Source organism: Vidua macroura, chromosome 9 (genome assembly GCF_024509145.1).
Source record: "Vidua macroura isolate BioBank_ID:100142 chromosome 9, ASM2450914v1, whole genome shotgun sequence".
Classification (NCBI taxonomy): domain Eukaryota; kingdom Metazoa; phylum Chordata; class Aves; order Passeriformes; family Viduidae; genus Vidua; species Vidua macroura.
In genome coordinates, this window is record NC_071579.1 from 18,335,271 (window position 1) to 18,355,191 (window position 19,921).

Here is a 19,921-nt window from a genome sequence, read left to right on the forward strand (position 1 = left end):
ATAACTTTTGCTTTAAGAAGTGTTTTTGAAATAGCTAGTCTGGAAAATCTTGGAAAACTTTTTCTAGTTGTTCTATGCTAACAAGTGTTATTCTTGTCTCTGTTCTTCAGTGGTTGCATCTTTTAGAGATAGGATAAAATTGATGCTATAAATCTTTATATTCTGTGCAGACTGTCCTATCAGAGAACAAAGTTCTCTGAGAATCTTTTGACCATTCTGAGCTTTTCTTCCTTGGTGCATGACCTCCTGTGTCACTAAACCACTTACAAGAATGTTACTTGCTCAATATCTCTCAGTTTTCTAAAACTACCAATTTCTAGATCAGTCAAGATGAAAAAAAAATTCTAGTTTTAAGCAAATTTTATCTTTTGTGTAGATCTTAGATAAAAACAAATGTTCACATCTGTGATATGTGACACTATTGTTTTCTAGTATTCTCTTCCACAGACATTAAGTGCATTTACATTGCCTACTTTTCATGACTTCCTTTTTGAAGAGTACAGGAAATGCTGTAAAGTGTACTTCCTCACAGAGAGGGGGACTGATACAGGGGAAATTGCCAGATTCATGATGAAAAACATTTTATGCTTATTGTTGGAAAAGTTTTAAAAACTCGTTCGCAACAGGGGAAAAAACATACACAATTCTGCCAAAAAGGTATTTGCTTTTATTTGAAAAACTTTCTGCTGTCTCCTGAAATGTGAATAATCTGGTCCAAAGCCAGGCAATGTGGACATGAATATTAGAGGGGAACAATCCTCAGCTCTTCTTAGGGGATTGAATTTAAGACATTTGTCAGTTCACAAATATTTGTAACTTCTAGGGACCCACAGGGAAGAAAGGAGCAGCAGGTCAAGCAGGCAAAGCTGGAGTTCCTGTAAGTAACAAAATTCTACAGCCTATTTTCAAATTATAAAACAAAGAAAATACTAAGTAATAAAACCAAAATTGAATCATGTCAGGGTTACCAGAAGGTCTTGTGTTCACTCTAAAGAACCTTCTCATTATCCAGGAAGTGTAAAGGAACCTTTGTAATTTTTGAATATTATTAATTTTTGAATTTTTTTTAAAATTGTACTCAATTATGTTCAGTTACTCAGCATATGGAAATGATGTGCAAGTAACAATAAGGTCCTTACCACTTGTGAAATTATTTAATTATCTCATTTGTGGAGTCCATTTGGAAGTTATCACATTATATTGCACAGAACTGTACTTGTGTTCACTTCTGACCCCATTGGTTCTTTGATCAGCTGCAGCCTACAGAAGCTTAGATCCATATGTCCATGATGGATACATGTGGTAAATGCCTTGAGGTTTATTTGTTTCTCTTGCTTGCCCTGAGCTGAAATTTTTAATGTTTTTTTCTTGAGTTACTGCAGAGGAGCTGACTTGCATGCCCTTCTCCCTGAGGGAGAAGACAGAGCAGGAAGCAGTAGGTGTTCTGTAAATATAATGACGAACAAAATGCATCAAGGTTATTTTGGTCCCCTAATAAATAATGCCACACAAGCACACATTGTAAATAACTTTTACTACCTCACATCAAAACATTGTCAGTAACTGGAGAAAAGCAGCTGTTGCACAGAGCTTGTACCTGCTGGGCAGAGTGCAAGAGGAGCCTTTTGAAGACAAGGAACTGTGTGTCCTTTGTAAATACACTCAGCATTTTCTTTTGGAGGACTGCAGGGATCATTCAGCAGGCAAAGGAGAAGAAGGAAAGCGGGACATACACAGAAATGAGGAGAGGGCAGTAAAACTAGAACTTGAGGAAGTTTCAAAGCACATCCCAAATGAAGATACTTAAGCAACAGAAGTTAGAAATAAGATTAGGATGGCACACTTCTTATATTCCATATGGCTGCTGTTACCAATACTTTTTCAGACAACATGTGTTGTAGTTAGAACATTTTAGATTTCTGAGAAATAGCGTTTATAGAGAGATTAGTGGAGCACTCCAAGCTTTTTAAGACTGTATGTCACTCTAAAGGGAAATAATTGTAAGGAAATAAATCAATGTTCTTTTGTTGGAGGTGATATGAGGCCTTTTTTGTGCAAGTACAGCAACAGTTACCACAAACTTGCCATATTATTAATTTGTATTTTTGATATGTTCAAATTTGAACAGCATAAATTTGTGGCAGTTCAGTACTGAGCATTTAGTAAAATAAAGGCTGAAAAGGTATATGGTTGGGTTTTTTCCGGGGATAAATAGATGACTTTATCAGGATTCCTCACTTCAGTTTAAGAATTGACACTCTCAGGCATCTTCCAGGCCTGGCACACACAGGGGTCAGTCCCATGATTTCAGCTGAAGTTGCTCAGATCCCATGGCAGGGCAAGTCTAAGGTTAAACAAGTAGAATTCTAAACCAAACATCCTAACTCAGAGCTCCCTCTGCAACTATTCAGTCATATCACTGGGTCTTTTGTTATGTAGGGTTTAGGAAATACTGTGACTGAAATCCAGTGATGGGAGAGTGAAGATGAAGACAGCAAACACTGCTATATTTGATTTGAATTTTTTCTAGGGAAAACCAGGGCCACCAGGGCAGAAAGGAATAGTTGGGTACCCTGGACCAGAAGGCATTCCTGGGAACCCTGGAAAGACTGGGCTGTCAGGGAAGCCTGGCCCTAAGGTAAGTTGCTTCCCACATTTCCTCTATGTCATTTTGCATTACAGATTTTCCAGGGTTAAGGTATTTAAAAGGAAGAGACCATTCTCAGTTCCCTGAATATCTTGAAAATTGGACCAATTCTTTTATTTTCCTCCTCTTTTGCTCCTGATATTCCAGCCAAGATACAAAGTCAGCATAAGGGAACTGTGCTGGGAGAACAGTTTCATAGGTACATGACAGTACTAACTACAGCTAAGTGAAAGTCATTTCTTAAAGAGGTTGCACAATTCTGGTCCTGAAAATTAGCCTGAAACTATTTCCTCTTAGGGTCTGAGATAATCCCCCATTTTCCTTATTGACTTTGTATTTGTAACCTATGTCTCTCTACCTAAATAATTATGAAGCTTTGTTCAAAACCAGTGAAATAGAGCATTAGGTATGTGAGGTATCTAAAAGCATTCTTGGAAATGGTTTTTTTGTCTGATTGTTCTTTGCTGTGGGCCAAAGGTGGTGACCTGCTGCCACTGGGAGCAGTGTCACAGCTCTTCAATTAGTCCCTCCAGAGAGGGGAGAAGATTCCTTGAGTAGTTCTCATCATTGAAAGTCTGATTACTTTGATTTCCAGTATGAATTTCTCAGCAGTTCTACCCAGACAGAGCAGTCATTGTTATAAAAGATGAACAAGTTAGATTTGGTGTTGGGAATTAGCCAAGGTGCTGGATGAGGCACTGTTGTTTCAGGTATAAATTTCCAATCTGGTTGAGCAAAGAGAAAATTAAACAAGTTACCCGTAGGGGGCAGGTGCACCCTACTCAAGCCTCTCCAGTCTCAGGTCATGAACCTCATCCAAGTTCTTAAAATTCTTTGGAGCTTGATTCAGGAGAATCAGCCCAAAGAATTTTTACATTTTTGCCTTTAGAATTTTTACATTTTTGCCTTTCCACTGAGAATGTCATACAATCATAGTAAAGACAACTCCATTACCCCATTACAGTTTGTAATAAAGGGAGGCTTTTAACTGATTTTTGCCACAATGAATAAAAAGAGCAGAACTTTTGCTATGTAAGTTTATCAGTCCATCAATCTATAAGCCACATCACCATATTCAAAAGCCCAGAAAATTACATTTAATACAAAAATAATGTTTTCTACAACCCTTTTATTTCCATGAGTGCTTAACTGAATGTCATAGGAAATAAGGAATATTTATATATGCTTATATTTCTATTAAATTACATCACAGAAATATTAATTTACATGGTAACAAATTTCCATTTTGTAGCATGTCAAAAGTGGCTTAACCCCATGTACTCACTAATATGCTTTTTTCATTTAAAATAGTTGCTTTTTTTGGTAGGTTGATGTTCTCATACATTTTCATAACAGATGTTCTGATCTTTCTTCATCTGGTAATGTTATTGTGTGTGAATCTTTACAGAGTGTACACAGCCATAGTAGTATTACCAGTATGCCTGATCCTTAGAAATAAACATGTTGAATTGTGAATATTTCTTTGGGAAGGTAGTCTCATTCTGTTTCATGTGGAGTTACTTTTTCTTGAAAGATGAATACTGTGAAGTTCAAACAATTTTCAGCCTTTTACTTTTGGAATATTAGCAGAAATCCACGATACTGCTGATCATTGTCTTTCTATATAATTTGATGTTCTATCATTATGTGTCCATATATACAGACAGCATTAAGTGGTTTTGGCTGATTTTATGTTATTTGCGTGTTTCAGCATACAATGAAAAAGCTTGCTTGGCTGTTCTACTTATAAACCATTATTTTCAATTTGTTAAGGGCAATAAAGGAAACTCAGGCTTACCAGGTCTAGCAGGTTATCCTGGAGCTCGAGGTCCCAAGGGACTGCCAGGCATGCCAGGGCCCATGGGAGCACCTGGACTAAAGGTAGGTACATACATGGGACCTGGTTGTTTAAGTACAGTTTTGCTGATACTGCTTTTTCTTCATGCTGCATATGGTGGCTGTGGAACCACCATACTACTTTTATGTGAGTAAAAGACATCAAGTCTTATTGGAAGGGTAAGATTACAAGTTGTGTTTACCACATTTCTATAAACTGTAATTTGAAAATAGAGATCTCATCCATCTCAATGCTATTCCCAACTCCAGAAGCCATCAAAACATCATTTATCACAAGACTTATGTTGTTTTTGTTTAGCCCTGTCAGAAAGAAAGAAATCTGAGTATGCTCCATTTTCCAGGCAGCTCCAGGTACCTGATATCAGCATATCCTCATATAAATTAGACTCATTTCAATTTTAAAACAAGAAAACAAGTAAGAATTACAGATAATTTTCTTCATTTTGAATAGAATTTTCTTTATTTAGACTAGATTTTTTTAATCTAAAATCATGATTTTTATCTAAACTCATTTTCTTTGTGAGATTTTATTGGTAAGCCGTTCTTCAAAACCTTAAGTTACTTGGAAACTGGAAATAATGTCTTTGTTATAATTTTATTTAGTATAAGCTGTATTCATTATTTGCAGTGTTTCTTGCCAGTACCTCCAGTCTGAATTTTACTTCTTTGCCTAGACAATGAGCTGTAGGATGTAGCTCCTGCTCAGAAGTGCCTGCAATCTGAGAAAGGCAAGGAATAGATGAGTTGAGGGGAAACTGTTGCCCCATAGACTACGGAATAAACATTAATAATGCACATACTGACTCAAGGCAAATAACACAAAGGTAAAACCTGGGAAAGAGCATAAACACAAAGCATGAAACCTGTATATTTACAGCCTTTATTGCACCTCAGTAACCTCCTGAGCTAGACATGTCTTCAGTGTATTTGATAGTCCTCAGAGGATTTCTCTTGCAGGGACTTTCCATTTGAATCAATGTGGGTTTTTAGTCAAACAGCAGGGAGTTCAACGAGTACATTGTGTCTTGCTCAGAGGATTATTTTCAAAATTTACTTTTAACCTGTCTGTTCTGTATTTCTTTTTGTGAATTTTACTGCTTACACTGAGAGATACCATACTAGAATTGATCCAACATGTATGGTTTCTATGTTTCCAATTCAAGGAGCAGTCAAGTCACATTTGCATTTCAGTGTATGTTTCGTTATTTTCCTGCGGGAAATAAAATGAATTAGTCTATTTCTTAAGGAGAAAGCAAGTTCCATGCTTCTGACAGAAAACCTATATTTGCATCTGTAATTTCCATAATTGTATTAAAAGATATATTTTCTTCTTATTGACAGGGTGAGAAAGGGCTTCTAGGTCATCCAGGAAAGCGAGGCAAAAGAGGCCTTCCAGGCTCACCAGGTGACCAAGGACCAGCAGGAGGCACTGGACTGAAAGGACAGATTGTACGTAATCACAGGGGTTGATGCAAAACAAGTAGTCCAAGGGTTAGCAACGTGAACTAACGGTGAGGATGCCTGCTCCTATTACAGGGAGAAGATGGAGATCAAGGTTTAAGGGGGTTTCAAGGATTCCCAGGTCCAAAAGTATGTGCTTGTTCTTTTCTCTTAGATTGTAAGCTGTTTACAGAGTGAGAACATTATGAAAGCATAGAATTAATCGGCTTTAACACTGATTTGTTCAAAATATCTCTGAATTGTTGGAGCATGGTAGGCAGAACTGTGTACCCCCTGCCTGAGGACAAACATTCTGGGTCAGTGCACTTGTTATTTTCACTCTTACTGCTCTTAGAAATTATCTTACTTTCCCTGATTACAAGAGTTTGAAACAGGTGGATAGCTAATATCCATGTTTGATTAAATTGTTCCTTTGCATTTTCAGGGTCCTGCAGGGGACATTGGCTTAGTTGGAATTCTGGGCCCGAAAGGTCCAACAGGCCAAGTTGTAAGTGTTTCACTACATGAAATAGATTGTTAGGATGGTTTGAAAATGGCACATGTTAACATAGAAAATAATCTTTTTTCTTATTAACAAGGCCAGAAGCCTCTACCCAAACCTCTCTGTCTGAGTCTAGATGCAGCACTGCTCTGGTTACATCATGCATACAGACACACAAACAGAGCTGGGCCCTTAATCTTGAAAGAAAAAAGCAAGCTCTGCTAAGTGTGGATCCCTAGTGTAATTTTATGACTTTGTATTTCTTTGTCTATTGGAGTTGAACATTCTTCTAACTGGCAAAACTGCTGATTGTGTAACTGTGTTCTACAGCAAAAGAAAATAGGACTCAAACTTTGCCTGAGTGGTGCTCAGGCATTATTGATGAATAGGTAGTCTTTTTTAAATGAAGATTTTATTTTTATCTAAAATGTTCCTAACCTTCATTAGCTCATTCTTCATGACATTCTGCTTTGCTACTCACCAAAAAATGTGGAAACATAGTTAGCATTTTTTGCATCCAGTGTGGCATCAAGTGTGAAAGGGTGAAGCATGGGAGGCCTTACTACAACGTTCTCTCACTGCCTCCTTTGCCATCACAGAACTGCATTTGTTCAGTTAACCAGACGCAGAGCAGCAGCTCTAGGGGACTGTTCTAATAGCTACTTTATTTTCCTAAACATTCCTATATGAGATAAACACTGGACACGAGCAGTTTGCTCTAAGTGAAATGGAACTGAAAAGTGGCATTTCAGCAGCACTTACTGGCAACTTTACAAGAGTCCCTGTGGGCAGTAATATAGCTCAAGATAGTTGGTTGTAGCTCAATAAATATGTGGTCTTTTGTAATCAGAATACTTAAGTTTCCACTGTTTTTAGTGCTTTTCACATTAAAGAATGTGTGGGGGCTTTCCAAGCACAAGTATTACAAATTACTAAAATACTCACCTTACTCATTTTGTTGTAACGTGCACTTGATATTTAGAGAGTATGACCATGATCTTTTTATATTTGACAGGTCTGTGTGCTGAGCAGCTTTAAATCAAGACATATCATGAGGATTTTCTTCATTTTGGAAATGCGATGAACTAATAAATTCTTTGCTTGTTTACAGGGATATATTGGCCCTGTTGGTCAAGAAGGCATAGCAGGCCCAACTGGCAGGCCTGTAAGTTTCCCTTCACTTTTGCATAATTTGTTTATTTCATTACCCTTTGGTTTAATCATCTTGTTTTTCAACTAGCAGCCTTCTTATTTTTCTGTCTGCAAATAACCACTAACAGGATCTTCCTTGTTATACCATGCTGGTAAGTTAATGTATGTGACTCCAGCATCTGTAGTACAAAAAGACAAAAAAAAAAAAAAAAAAAAAAAAAAAAACAACAACAACAAAAAAGTGACAAGAAAGTAATTGCAATGGCCTTCTGCCTAAGTACTGCATGCAGAGAGCATGGGTACAGGGCCTTGGGCAAGCCAAGGTGTAAAACAGCGCACAGTAATTACCACCTGGATATTCTTTCTCAGCCTTTGGTCTGAGATATATCTACAGAGTATGCACACTCAGTATCAATATAGTTTATTTTTTATTTCTTGTGGGCTGAACTGTCCAGAGTGCCCCTCTAGAGGCTCTGGGAGTGCCTGTGAGCCCTTCTAAGGCTGTTCCAGGTGCTGATGAGGTCCCTGTTACAACTCAAACATCATTGTGGCCTCTCTGACAACTTCCAATGCATCCCAAGCTCCCTGCACTGGGGGAGCTCTGCCCTCATCCCTGTTTCCATCTCTTGTCACACTCATGGCAACAGAACCAGATTTGTTTTACAAGAGAACCCCGTGGCTCATATCTCCAGACCACCCAATCATGTAAGGTAGTTTTAGAAACTATTTGTACCATGAAGGTTCCTCTGCCTGATCAAGTAGACTTAGAGTAAATGAGAATGTCTAAAAATCAAAATAATCATAAAAATAGTAAATATACAATAAAAGTAATAAATGCAAATATTTACAAGTGCAATAGAAATAAGGGGAATGTCCCTTCTATAATTCTTTCCACTTGTTGGAAAAATCAGTGCTTTGTGTTGCTCCATTCTTTTCAATTGCACTGAGGAGAAAAACTTTACAGTTGTGTGCACTTGTATGAAGGCTTTTAATAGACTTCATATTGAATGTAAAAGTTCACCATTATCTTCAAGAAAGCATTTTAGTTGAAGATTATTTCTACATGTTATGAAACGCAGCCATTAAGATGAAAAGTTTTTCCAGAGAAGTATTTTAAGATTGTTGGTAACACAATTCAAGTGCAAAACCAGACAAAAATGGGGACAGAAAAGTAGTGTCTAATATGGTTATGAGAGTAGAACTAGTAACATAATAAAAACATATATCTGGTGAATGGATTTTTTCAGTGATGGAGAGCATTGAATTTTGTTCTCTAAAGATGGTGAAGCACTGATGTGTTGAATGTGGATGAAATTGTGGAGAACGCAGCTGATCGACAGTTAAAATTACTGAGAGAAAACATACTCACAAGCTGAAGAGCACAGCTTTCCACATACAGGAATCACAAGATGTTTTCAACTAATTTCATTTTCTAGTAGTACAGGAAAATTAAACCCCCAGAGCTGTAAATACTTCCACAGATGAGACTGGACTTTTCATGTGAGCAGTATAATTCTCATGGATATTAATCTGCTTATTTCAGTCCTAGGCAGCTAGAAAGCATATCAGATTAACAGCTGCCCTCTCTTACAGGGACCAAGAGGTGAAAAGGGCACGAGGGGTGAAATGGTAAGATGAAACAACTTTTGTGCTTTCATTCTTTTGGCTGTGTAAAATCTATTCCTGTGTCAGGCTGGATGTGTTCATGTGTGCTCTGCATGCCAGGCAGTCGTGTTGTGCTCCTGGAGAGCAGTGCCCAAGAAAGCTGGTAGCCTGGGTCAGAAGCCTGACCTTCTTGTTCAAGCTGACTTAAGCAGATATGGCCAGTGGGTGTGAGCTGCTGGGCCGTGGTCATCCAGCAGTTTGGAGCATAGTACAAATCTGTCCACGTTCAGATCTAAAAGGAAAATCTTATGTCACATTTGTTGTCAAAGATCTAGTGCCTCACAGCATGCACATGTTCATAGATCTGGATCTTCTTGTCTAGAACGGGAGAAGCTCAGGAGAAGCGCAGCCCTGCGGGTGGGTGTCCATGCAATGCATTCCCACTGCAGGAGCTATGGGCAGCACTGATGGGTTATGAATTTGCTGTCTTCCATTTTTCAGCAAGAGTCATCGTACATTCGTGAGTGTTGGATTTAATGTTACATTTGTCTTCGAGCCAGTTAAGTCTTCAATTAATTATGGCTATGTGAAAAGTCATTAAGTTGTCATATTTACAGCAAATTTACAAACACAAAGTTGATAACTATGATATTGCCTTCTGTGACAGTTGTATAATTAGTTCATTTTCCAGTAACTAGCAGATGTGATCTTGTTCCTGTTTCCCTTACCGTGCCTTTCACCCCATCTCACTTAAAATTAGTTTCACTTATTGTATGTTGCTTTTAGCAGCCACCTCCAAAAATTCAATCAAACTGCCTTATAAAAGTTTTGAAAAATAAATTTGAAGTATTCAAAACATTTTAAAGAGCTAAAGCTTGGGAATGAAGCTTCTTTTCTGTGTCTTGGAGAACTCTCCTCTTTGATTCTAATGCTCTTGAGGCAATTGCTATCTCAGAATAAGAGAAAAACTTGTTTCTCAATTTGCTGTTATCCATCTTAGCTGTCTTTTTCTACTGTTTGTTCATAACAATTGTTATGACAGCATAGAGCTAAAAATGCTGACTTAAAAAAAAATTCCAAAAATAATCCTTAAAAAAACCACCCAGAATGGTGAACAAGAAACATCTGTTTCCATTATTGGTGCTGGTGTTTAAGAAGTTATTTCCTAAATAAGTTCTTGAATTCATCATGATGAGTTAATCTAGTAAGGCTGTTTTCAGAAGAAGAATGTTTAGTTTTAAGTCATATACAGTGGCATTACTTTCCCCCAAGAAAGGGATTTATTTCCAACTGCTTTCACATACAAAGGAGACCAAATTTTTTTTCATCCAACTGTGTATTCTGAGCTTTAATTTATACCTTTAAAATTTATATTGGCATTCTTCCTAGAATCACATAGATTTTAACCTTTTTGTAGCATATTTAGTTATATTTTTCAGTCTGTCAGGGTTACAGAGTTCATTTGTAGAAAGAAATGTCCTTTTATCCCCAGAAAGACATGGAATGCAAAATCATGTCTTCTTGTTGAGGCCAGTAGTAAAGCACACATTCTTTGTTAAAAATACTCTCCCCAAGAATTTAAAAATTCTTAGAAAATATGAATGTCCTTGGGATTGTTCATGCTTTCATACTTAAGTGTATGTACTATTGTATGTAAAATCAGGGCCTCTCAGCATTAGTAAAAGATTGGGATTTTGGCCTTTGAACTTCTGTTTAATCAAATGGAGTGATTAAAGAATTAAGGACACACTGAAACTAACTGGTTTAGTCTCTGCTTTTGTTTTCATGAACTGGAATTACACTTTTCTCACTAAAATTCTAATGCGACCAAAGGTTAAGTTAAGTGGATTTGTAACAGTAATCCGGTACATTCCAGTAAAACATTTAGCAATTAACTTAGTTCATGAAAAGTGTAATTTAGCCTCATTTTTCTGCTCTGCAGCCGAAAGAAAGGACATTGGTAAAATCCCTACTCTGTGCAGTATCATTATATTTTAAAGGTTTGTAAAGATATCTGATATCTATAGCTCTCTGAAGTTTTAATGCATTTAAGAAATGTGATATTCCACAAAGTAGCTCACAAATAGCATTCACTGTTTACCTCTTTTTTTTCCCATGGGTTTTACTGGCAAGGAGACAGTGGATCAAGACAAATGACATTCCTCTTTTGCAAAATACCTTAAACTCATTGGAACAGTGCAGGATTTTATTTTTAAAACACTCAGTTCTATCTCAGAAACCACTATAAATTTGAACTGCTCTTGTCCCAAGACTTCTTGAGTCTTAAAATGGTGACATATGCCAAGAACATAGAACATTAACTGAAGCATTCAGTCATCTGAAAAATATACTGGAATGTCTAAATCTCAGCATTCAGAACAAGGACATCTATTCATCCGAGAGCACTGGTTACTTAGGGACAAACTGTTGAAGACTTTGTACCTTTCCTTGATTTGATATTTGCATAATCAAGTCCTGAACCAAGATAAACAAATATATCCTTACAATGTCAAATTTGTTTCTCAAGATTCTTTTTCACACTTTCTCTTTCATTTTATACTAAACATACTTGGCAAAGCATGATCAGACAGGCCAGTAATATATTCACATAAGACTGAAGGTGTCCTGGAGTAGTCTAACAGCACCTGAACACCTGACCTGATTAATTAAATGTGGAGTCAGCCTTCCCAGCAGGCATAAAACAGTATAGCTCTGTGAAACCCAATTGATTTGCAGCAGCTGAGAAACTATGCCAAAATAGGGAATGTAACCTGTGTAAACTTGGATCAGTTTTCTAATAATGAATAAGAACAATATTTTATGCATATTTAATAGTAATAGGATTTCAAAGACAATTTCAAGCTGGGCAATAATCAAACTCAGAAAAGTAATGACAGCTAGTTACTTCACAAAGAACCCATAGGAATATCCATACTATTAGTACTGCATATGCTAGAATTACTTGTTCTTCTATTTCCTTTTGCCAACATTAATGAGTAACATCTTTCATAAAGATGTTAATTGTTAAATATCTACCTAAAAGATGGCTTCCAGTCCCTTCTATAGGTGTAAGGGGATGAAACATAAATAAATAGGGTCAAGATGTATCAGTTGAAAAGCTCACGATATTTACAATCTATACCTTATTAAGGTCTTCTTGGTTAAGTATCAGAAAATCATCTACCTAAACATCCAGAAATTGCTTCAGTATTGAATTTCCTCTATTCTCCAAAGAACACATACAAGACATGGATCTTCCCTCAAAGCCATTTGCAGTCCATCAGCATAGCCTTGCATGGAGCTGGTGCTTGGAATAATATGATGCCCCCAATTTCCACATCCTTCCTAATCCAGCACCGGAGCCCCTCAGCATGGCCAGGGCGGGTGTGTGCAGACATAGTTCAGTTGTGCAGCTGTCACTGTGACCCCCAGCAGATGCATTCCCTGGCACTACCACAGGCTCTGCCTTAGGACCTAAATTAATACATTTGCAGCCTCAGTTACTTAGGTACATTGCTCCTATCTGGTTTGAGATCCCTTTTTTTTTAAATATACATGAATTAGTATTAGATTGAATCTGGTCTTTCTTTAACCATTTCCAGCTGCCTTTGCTTTTGGCAGCATGAACACAACCTGAGTTCAGCAGTTGTAGCATGAAGTGACACTCACACAGATCTTGCTTGTGAAATCTCACAGCAGAAACACTTGTTGTTACTATATCAAGTGATTTACAGCTTAATTCCTATTTGACTAGATCAGTTTCACAGCATTTGTCAGCGTGACCACGTCACATCAGATTATTTCTCTTTTGGCAGAGATTTTGTACTAGCGTGACTATACTGACGTATGAGGGCTTTTGTTGGAACAGCTTATTGTGCTCAAGTAATTGGTACAAGCAGCACTGACAAAAGAATGTTCTGCTTAAATTGACTTAGCTGTGTTGAAAGTGATCTAGCAGATCTAGCCCATGCCTTTCATTCCTTCTCTTTTTCTCTTCTTAAGGCACTGCCACTTATTCTTTTCCTCGCGATCATTTGTGCCATTGCTTGTTACAATAGCTCCTAGAAACTTCGAGTATATAGAGCTTGAAGATAAGAATCTAACAGAGACACAAGTGTCACTGCATATTAATAAATGTCCACAACCATTCCAGCTTAGTGTGAATCGTTGAATAAAGAAAGAATTATTCAGATGGGTTTATTGTATAGGAAAGGTCCATGTTCAATCCTAAGGCAGCCCAAAACACAGATTTACATGCATTGTAGGCACTGTAAGCTAGGGAAAAGCAGTTCCTTCTCCTCCTCTCCTCTGCAATCATCCGACACACTAAAATGAGGGCATAACTTCTTGAATAAAGAGGAAATCTGCTATATCACTGTAAAACAATGAACATAACACGTTCTGGCTGAAAACTGATGCTGCTGATAAATTCAACTGATAAAAGCCTGGCACATACTCATGGATTAAAGTGGATCAGTTAGTTTTTTGGAGTTACTGATAACATTATTTACACTGGTTTTGTGATTATTTACCCCTTCTAGTACTTATCAGCATAAATGTAACACTGGCACAAAGTATAGCACATTATATATTAATACTTTCTGTGACTTTTAAAGTTCCTTTCATATCAGAAGTAATTGGAGAAAAAAGGAACCAGACAACACAGGAATTCCAACATGAATATTCATATGTAAATGGAGCTGTGTGCTTTAACAATAATAACTAATAATTCACAACATTAGCACAGGTGCTAGCACACCTTCTTCCTTATACCCACTGGGACATGTTCATGATTAAATAAATACATAAATGTAAAACCAGAGATTTTAATGTGTAACCATTGCATTCTATCTCCATTTCTTCTAGGGGCCTCAGGGCCAGCCGGGCCAGCCTGGGCCACCTGTAAGTGCATAAAAAACTGTGCCTGTATTTTTCCATTTTGATTGTACTATATAAAGATGTGAAACACCTAATATCTGTTTTTTCCCATTTTCCAGGGACCACCTGGACCACCAGGACCAAGGGTAAATTCTGTAACAACCCTAACCTACCCTAACCAGTGCTTTATTGAAAGGGACAATAACAGGATCCTCTTCAAATGTACTCCTTGTTCCACGGTTCAAAGATTTTACCACCTGCACTTTTGTATATTCGTGTTCATCTTTTTATATTCTGAAATACCTGTTTTTTAGAAACAAGTGGATCTCAATGCTGCTGTTCAAGCTTTGTTTGAGTCAAATGCTGCCTTGCAGATGGAGGTATACATTTAAATGTATTTACATTATCATACAGGGAATGCAATTATAATTATATTTTTTTGAGGACATAATAGGGTTTCTTTTCAAAGACTTAGTTTAAATTAATAGTGGATAGCAAGTAATTATAGAATGTAATGAAACATGCTAGGATTTACAGGATAGAGTTGAAATGAAATTAAGAGAAGCAGCGAGACTTCTACATTTTGTGATGATTGGTAGTAGTGAAAATTTACTGACTATCACACATAGTGGACTGTATCTGTTCAGACATAGATAACAATAGCAGCATTTAGGGTTTGATTTAAAAAAATACCAACATATAGGTATCTGGCTGCATTGGTTGCATGAAATCCCTTATGTGGGTGAAGTCAAATAAATTTATATCTATTTTTTAGATTAAGCCTAAGAATAAATTTCACTATTTCAAATCTGAAACCTCTAAGTTTACTTTAAAAATGCACCAAGTTTTCCTTTTTTTTTCCTTGTATCCATATTTTTATGTCAATAGATCATAATGACAAATTTGCATGACCTAAACCTGCCTTAACGACAATTTTAATAAAATGTCCTGATTGGTTTACTGGGATACCTTACGTTGTTCTACATGGCTGATTGCATTCATTTAAACACTTTGATTCTGTCTGGCTATTCAATGGCCATTTGACATTTGACTCTTAACTGCATATACTGTTGTTGTGACACTTCTTTGTGGTAACACATTTGCTAATGGCCCTTGGCAGAAATACCAGAATACTGAAGTAACTTTACTAGATCACAGTACAGAGATATTCAAAACGCTCCACTACCTTAGCAATTTACTGCACAGCATCAAGAACCCCCTTGGCACACGGGATAACCCAGCACGCATCTGCAGGGATTTGCTTCATTGTGAACATAAAGTGTCAGATGGTAAGTGCCCACTTTCACACAAGTACCTTCAAAGGTGCTGCTTCCAAATGTTGCTTTCTACATTAAAACTCTGATCTGATCGATTTAATGTCTTTATTCTTTTTTTAGTGTATTCTCTTGCAGTGTGCCTGTCACTAATATATTTATTTCATCTTTAAGATAAAATTTCTGAGTTTTAAAAGTGGAAGTATGTGGCTAATATAGAAATATTAGACAGAAAATATCTATCAGTAAACAGATTTATCCAGAAAATTTGAAACTGAATGCAATTTTGTGATGCGAATTTTTCCAAATATTTATAGCTAATCTTGCAATGAATTTTGTGTGGATCAGATTCTAGATTCCTAATGAGAAAATTGCATACCATACATTACCACTGTCAATACACCAACAGTTATTGTATCTCAGAACTTCCTGAATCAATATTTCAAATAAAAACCCCCTCCTATTTAAAGCTGTCAGTGTAATTGTAGTCAGAAGTGGTTTATTGTGGTAATTTTTCTCAGTATCTGTTATCAGTATAATTTTAATAGTGAAAACATTTTCATGTTCCTTTCATTTCCTTGTGAAGGTATAGTGATAATATATGTAATGTTTGCCAAGAAGTATGAATATTTTAGCAAATTGCTTAGTAGTAATTATATTTTGGTTTTATTTTCTGTCTGGAATTATATACTAATAGGAAAATACTGGATTGACCCAAATATTGGATGTCCTTCTGATGCCATTGAAGTTTTCTGCAACTTCACTGCAGGTGGTCAGACATGTTTAACACCACTGTCTGTGACCAAGGTATGCATTGCTTCTAGAGACACTGTCTGTGCTTGAACTCTAAATAAATGCATGCTTATTTACATAACTCATTAAAAAGAGTTAGATTTCAGGGGGGCATTATTGTGCATCTTTGTGGAAGGACATTATATACTCTGATACAGAAGTTACAGATATTCTGGAGACTATATATGTTAGTAATTCTCACTGTGTGAGACTCTATCTATGCCGATAGAATTATTTTGTTTTGCTTTATACTTTCTTATACAAGGCATAAAAATAAGCCTGAAATACTTCTAAGCTACATTAGTATCTCATCACTCAGGACACCTAAGCCTAGAGATGCTGAGGTTGTTACAATAAAAGAATGAAAATTACTACTGCTTTCCAACTCTTAGGAACTTTTAAATGCCATTAGGGAGGGACTAGTTTTCTGTACATCATTAGTTCATGCTACTCGTTACATGTAGTTCTTGAACTCTTGGGAATAGAAATTTTATGTTTGTGAAGTTCTGTATTTATACTGGAGTCATTGAAGAGCTTCAGAAATACTGTGAAGTTCACATATGCATTCCTACATTTGGAAGATCCCTGAATATGACATAGTCCTGGAGAAATTCTTCTTGTATAATGAGTTACTATATTTTCTGTCTAAAATCAAAATATACTGATGAACTTTTGCATTTGTAATGGACTATCAGTATTGCCAAAACCTGTAGTCTAAGAAGACTAAACAGCAGAGTGATGTGGCTTCAGTTAAAACACTGCTGCTGATAATATCTTTGAATCACACAAGCATTTGTTTCAGTTTCCTTATTTAAAAATACTGATTTCTGACCAGCTGTGCTTCAGCAGTGTTGTAAGCATCAGCAAATGTTTATATTTAAGCTTTGAAAATGTCCTACGAAAGCTTCTGTTTATAGCAATGACTGTAATAGGACCTAACATCTCCCCGAGGAATGCCAATCGTGCTCTTTGGCATTGACCCCAGCTTATATAAACATGTATACATGCTCCTGTGCCTGAGCAGCACACTGACATGTCCATGGCACTTCGTGTTGCTGGGGCCATTCAGCACAGTCCAGCTGTAAGTCTAACAATGCTTTTCTTTCGGAATTCAGCTGGAGTTCGGTGTTGGAAAAGTGCAGATGAACTTCCTTCATTTACTGAGCTCAGAAGCAACCCACAGCATCACAGTCCATTGTCTAAACACACCGACGTGGGGATTAACTAAAGCAGGTGGCCGGAAGACATCAGTTACCTTTAAAGGGTGGAACGGTCAAATATTTAAAGCAAATACACTACTGGAACCTAAAGTGCTTCTGGATGAATGCATGGTAAATACCTTTTAGCATCACATTATTCAAGTGATGGCAGAGGTACTGTTTAGACATTACTAACCTTCTGAAAATAAATAACAATCATTTAGATTCACATCCCTTAAAGCTTCTTTACATAGCTCTGCATATGCCAGCCTTCAGGTACTGAATTCATCATCTCTTCAAGGGTAAAAGCAATTGCAGTGATAGAGGGTATCTATACTTGCTGTTTGCATTGTTTCTCGTGTATTTTGAGACTGTATGGAGACACTGCAGACACATCAGCACAGAAATAGGTAGGTCCTCCAGGAAAATTTATAAACAGTTACCCTCAAAATGAAAATTCAGGCTTCAGAAATGGCATTTGTTAAATTACACCATTTCTTTAGGAACTGCTGAGAGAATAAATGTTTCTGTGTGCTACTTCTTTCACTCTGTAACCACAATTTTCATTTGTGTTTCGAAGCTCATCTTCTATATGACTCTAAGATGCTTCTCCTGTGTGTTTCAGATTGAAGATGGCAGCTGGCATAAGACACAGTTCTTTTTTCACACTCAGGACACGAATCAGCTTCCAGTTGTTCAAGTTAATGCACTTCCTCACCTCAAACCAGGACAGCAGCACTTCATAGAAAGTGGCTCCGTATGCTTCCTTTAAGATTTCTGTCCTAGGTTTCTTGTTGCATCAACATGGAGTTGCTGCAGAGATTGAATACAAAAGTAATGATCCATTGCAGACAAAATGACTAGGAAACTGAAGAATCATTTCAAGTGTTGTTGGTTAAAGAACCTCAGGAAGAGAGAGACTTCCTCCAAATGAGAAATGACATTGAAAAAAATCTAAGAAAGAAAATACTTAAGCAATTTTCTTAAAGTATTTAAATTTCTTGGTGCTTTCTTGCATAATTTTCTGGAATAGAGTATCTGAACATGGAGTTTTTCAGGACATCAAGTGTTCTTAGCAATCTTTTTAACAGCACTGCACAAAAACCATCCTGAGGAAAGCTGGAGATGTATGATACTGAGGAGCAATACCTGCTAATGCTCCTAAATGTGCAATAGCTTTTATATGAAAAGTGAATCATGCCACAGTACAATAAGTCTTCTTCTCTTACCCATTGCTTTATTCCAGTCCTTTGTGGATGCACACATCTGAACAGATGGCACACTACCTCTTTGTGTTTCCTGCCCATGTTACCTTGGTGCTCTTCATAACACAGGGTGCTTGTGGCCTTAGCAGAGATTATTTGAGTCCCTTTTTATCTTTCAGACTGTATGTGCTGGTTACATCAGGATACGTTTCTGTTGTAAAGGTACTTATTGTAAACCGTTGGTCACATACTTCACATAATTGAAAATATTATTTATGTGGATTTCTTGTTTAAAATATTTTTGTGTACTATTTTGGAAATGGTGTATGAGACAGCATATTGTATATGATGCATATAGTCAGAACAGTTTCCGTTACAGCCGTTGTGAAAATCGTTGTAAGAACTACCTAAAGTAGTTTTGACTTTTAAATTCTGTATTTCAGTTAACATTGCTAATGCCAAAGCCATCTTAAGATGATATATTCTGTATATATTTTGTAACTTCTGAAAAAAATCTACTATAGCGTGTCTTCTGTATGGCTGCTGTTAAATTATAATCAGCATTTCATCGTCTTAGAAATTCCATTTTTTTGCAAAATTTGTTAGATAATTTTGGGTTTTTAAAATTAAGCCTAAAATGTTCAGTGAAGTTTTGGGGTTTTTTTAGTAAAAAAGAACAGTTTTACCATTAGGAAAAGCACTCTTTATATTGATACACCTCTATCCATTATCAATTCAAAGTATGCTCAGCAGTACACAGCCAGGTGATATCAGACTGTATTTGAGGGAGCCTGGGAGTGTTCAAACAAACCTGTCTGTCTTCATCTGCAGTAAGCCACACCACCAAAGTATAATAAAATAAGTTTCCAAGCTATCTCTTTGTCTTTTACTATTGTGTTTCATATTGTATAGGTAATTCTTAGAAATGATGAAAATCCTCTAGAAGGGCACTTTTCTTAGGTGGCAGTGTTTCTCTTCCCGAGGGGAAATGCATCTGCTCTGTGCCATGGAATACTGCCAGAGGGACGTTTGCTTTTTGCAAAGTAATGTACATGCCCATCCCATCTTACATTTTGTATCAAAACATCATTTTTGACCACTTTGAGAAAAATATGATAAAACTAAAAACAAAGCAAGATTACAGAAGAAATGTACAGAGAAAATGTCTCACTTCTTGTATTTTCAAGATCAATACACTGACATCATTATTCAACATTTGCTCTGAGTTTGGCTTTGGAGGTGTTGTTTTGGCAAATGCTGGGGGTATTTTCTAAGATTGTGAATTTTTAGAAAATGTCTGCTTCATGTATATTTTTGTTCATCTCATTGCCCCATTTTTGGGAGTTCTTAATTTCAGAAAATATCTATTT

At 36.7% G+C, this 19,921-nt stretch overlaps 1 protein-coding gene across 1 annotated transcript in view; it reads left to right on the forward strand.

The window, feature by feature from the left end:
- The window catches only part of COL24A1 (collagen type XXIV alpha 1 chain), a 119,402-nt gene extending 99,977 nt beyond the window's left edge, over nt 1–19,425 (forward strand). The window contains exons 46-60 of the mRNA XM_053985207.1: nt 824–877; nt 2,531–2,638; nt 4,421–4,528; nt 5,846–5,953; nt 6,041–6,094; nt 6,390–6,452; nt 7,558–7,611; nt 9,192–9,227; nt 14,070–14,105; nt 14,201–14,227; nt 14,396–14,461; nt 15,202–15,370; nt 16,053–16,162; nt 17,263–17,478; nt 17,972–19,425. Of these exons, the coding sequence (XP_053841182.1) occupies nt 824–877; nt 2,531–2,638; nt 4,421–4,528; nt 5,846–5,953; nt 6,041–6,094; nt 6,390–6,452; nt 7,558–7,611; nt 9,192–9,227; nt 14,070–14,105; nt 14,201–14,227; nt 14,396–14,461; nt 15,202–15,370; nt 16,053–16,162; nt 17,263–17,478; nt 17,972–18,118 (1,356 nt within the window). The 3' untranslated portion in view covers nt 18,119–19,425. The remainder of the gene's footprint in view (nt 1–823; nt 878–2,530; nt 2,639–4,420; nt 4,529–5,845; nt 5,954–6,040; nt 6,095–6,389; nt 6,453–7,557; nt 7,612–9,191; nt 9,228–14,069; nt 14,106–14,200; nt 14,228–14,395; nt 14,462–15,201; nt 15,371–16,052; nt 16,163–17,262; nt 17,479–17,971) is intronic.
- Nucleotides 19,426–19,921: the final 496 nt, after the last annotated feature.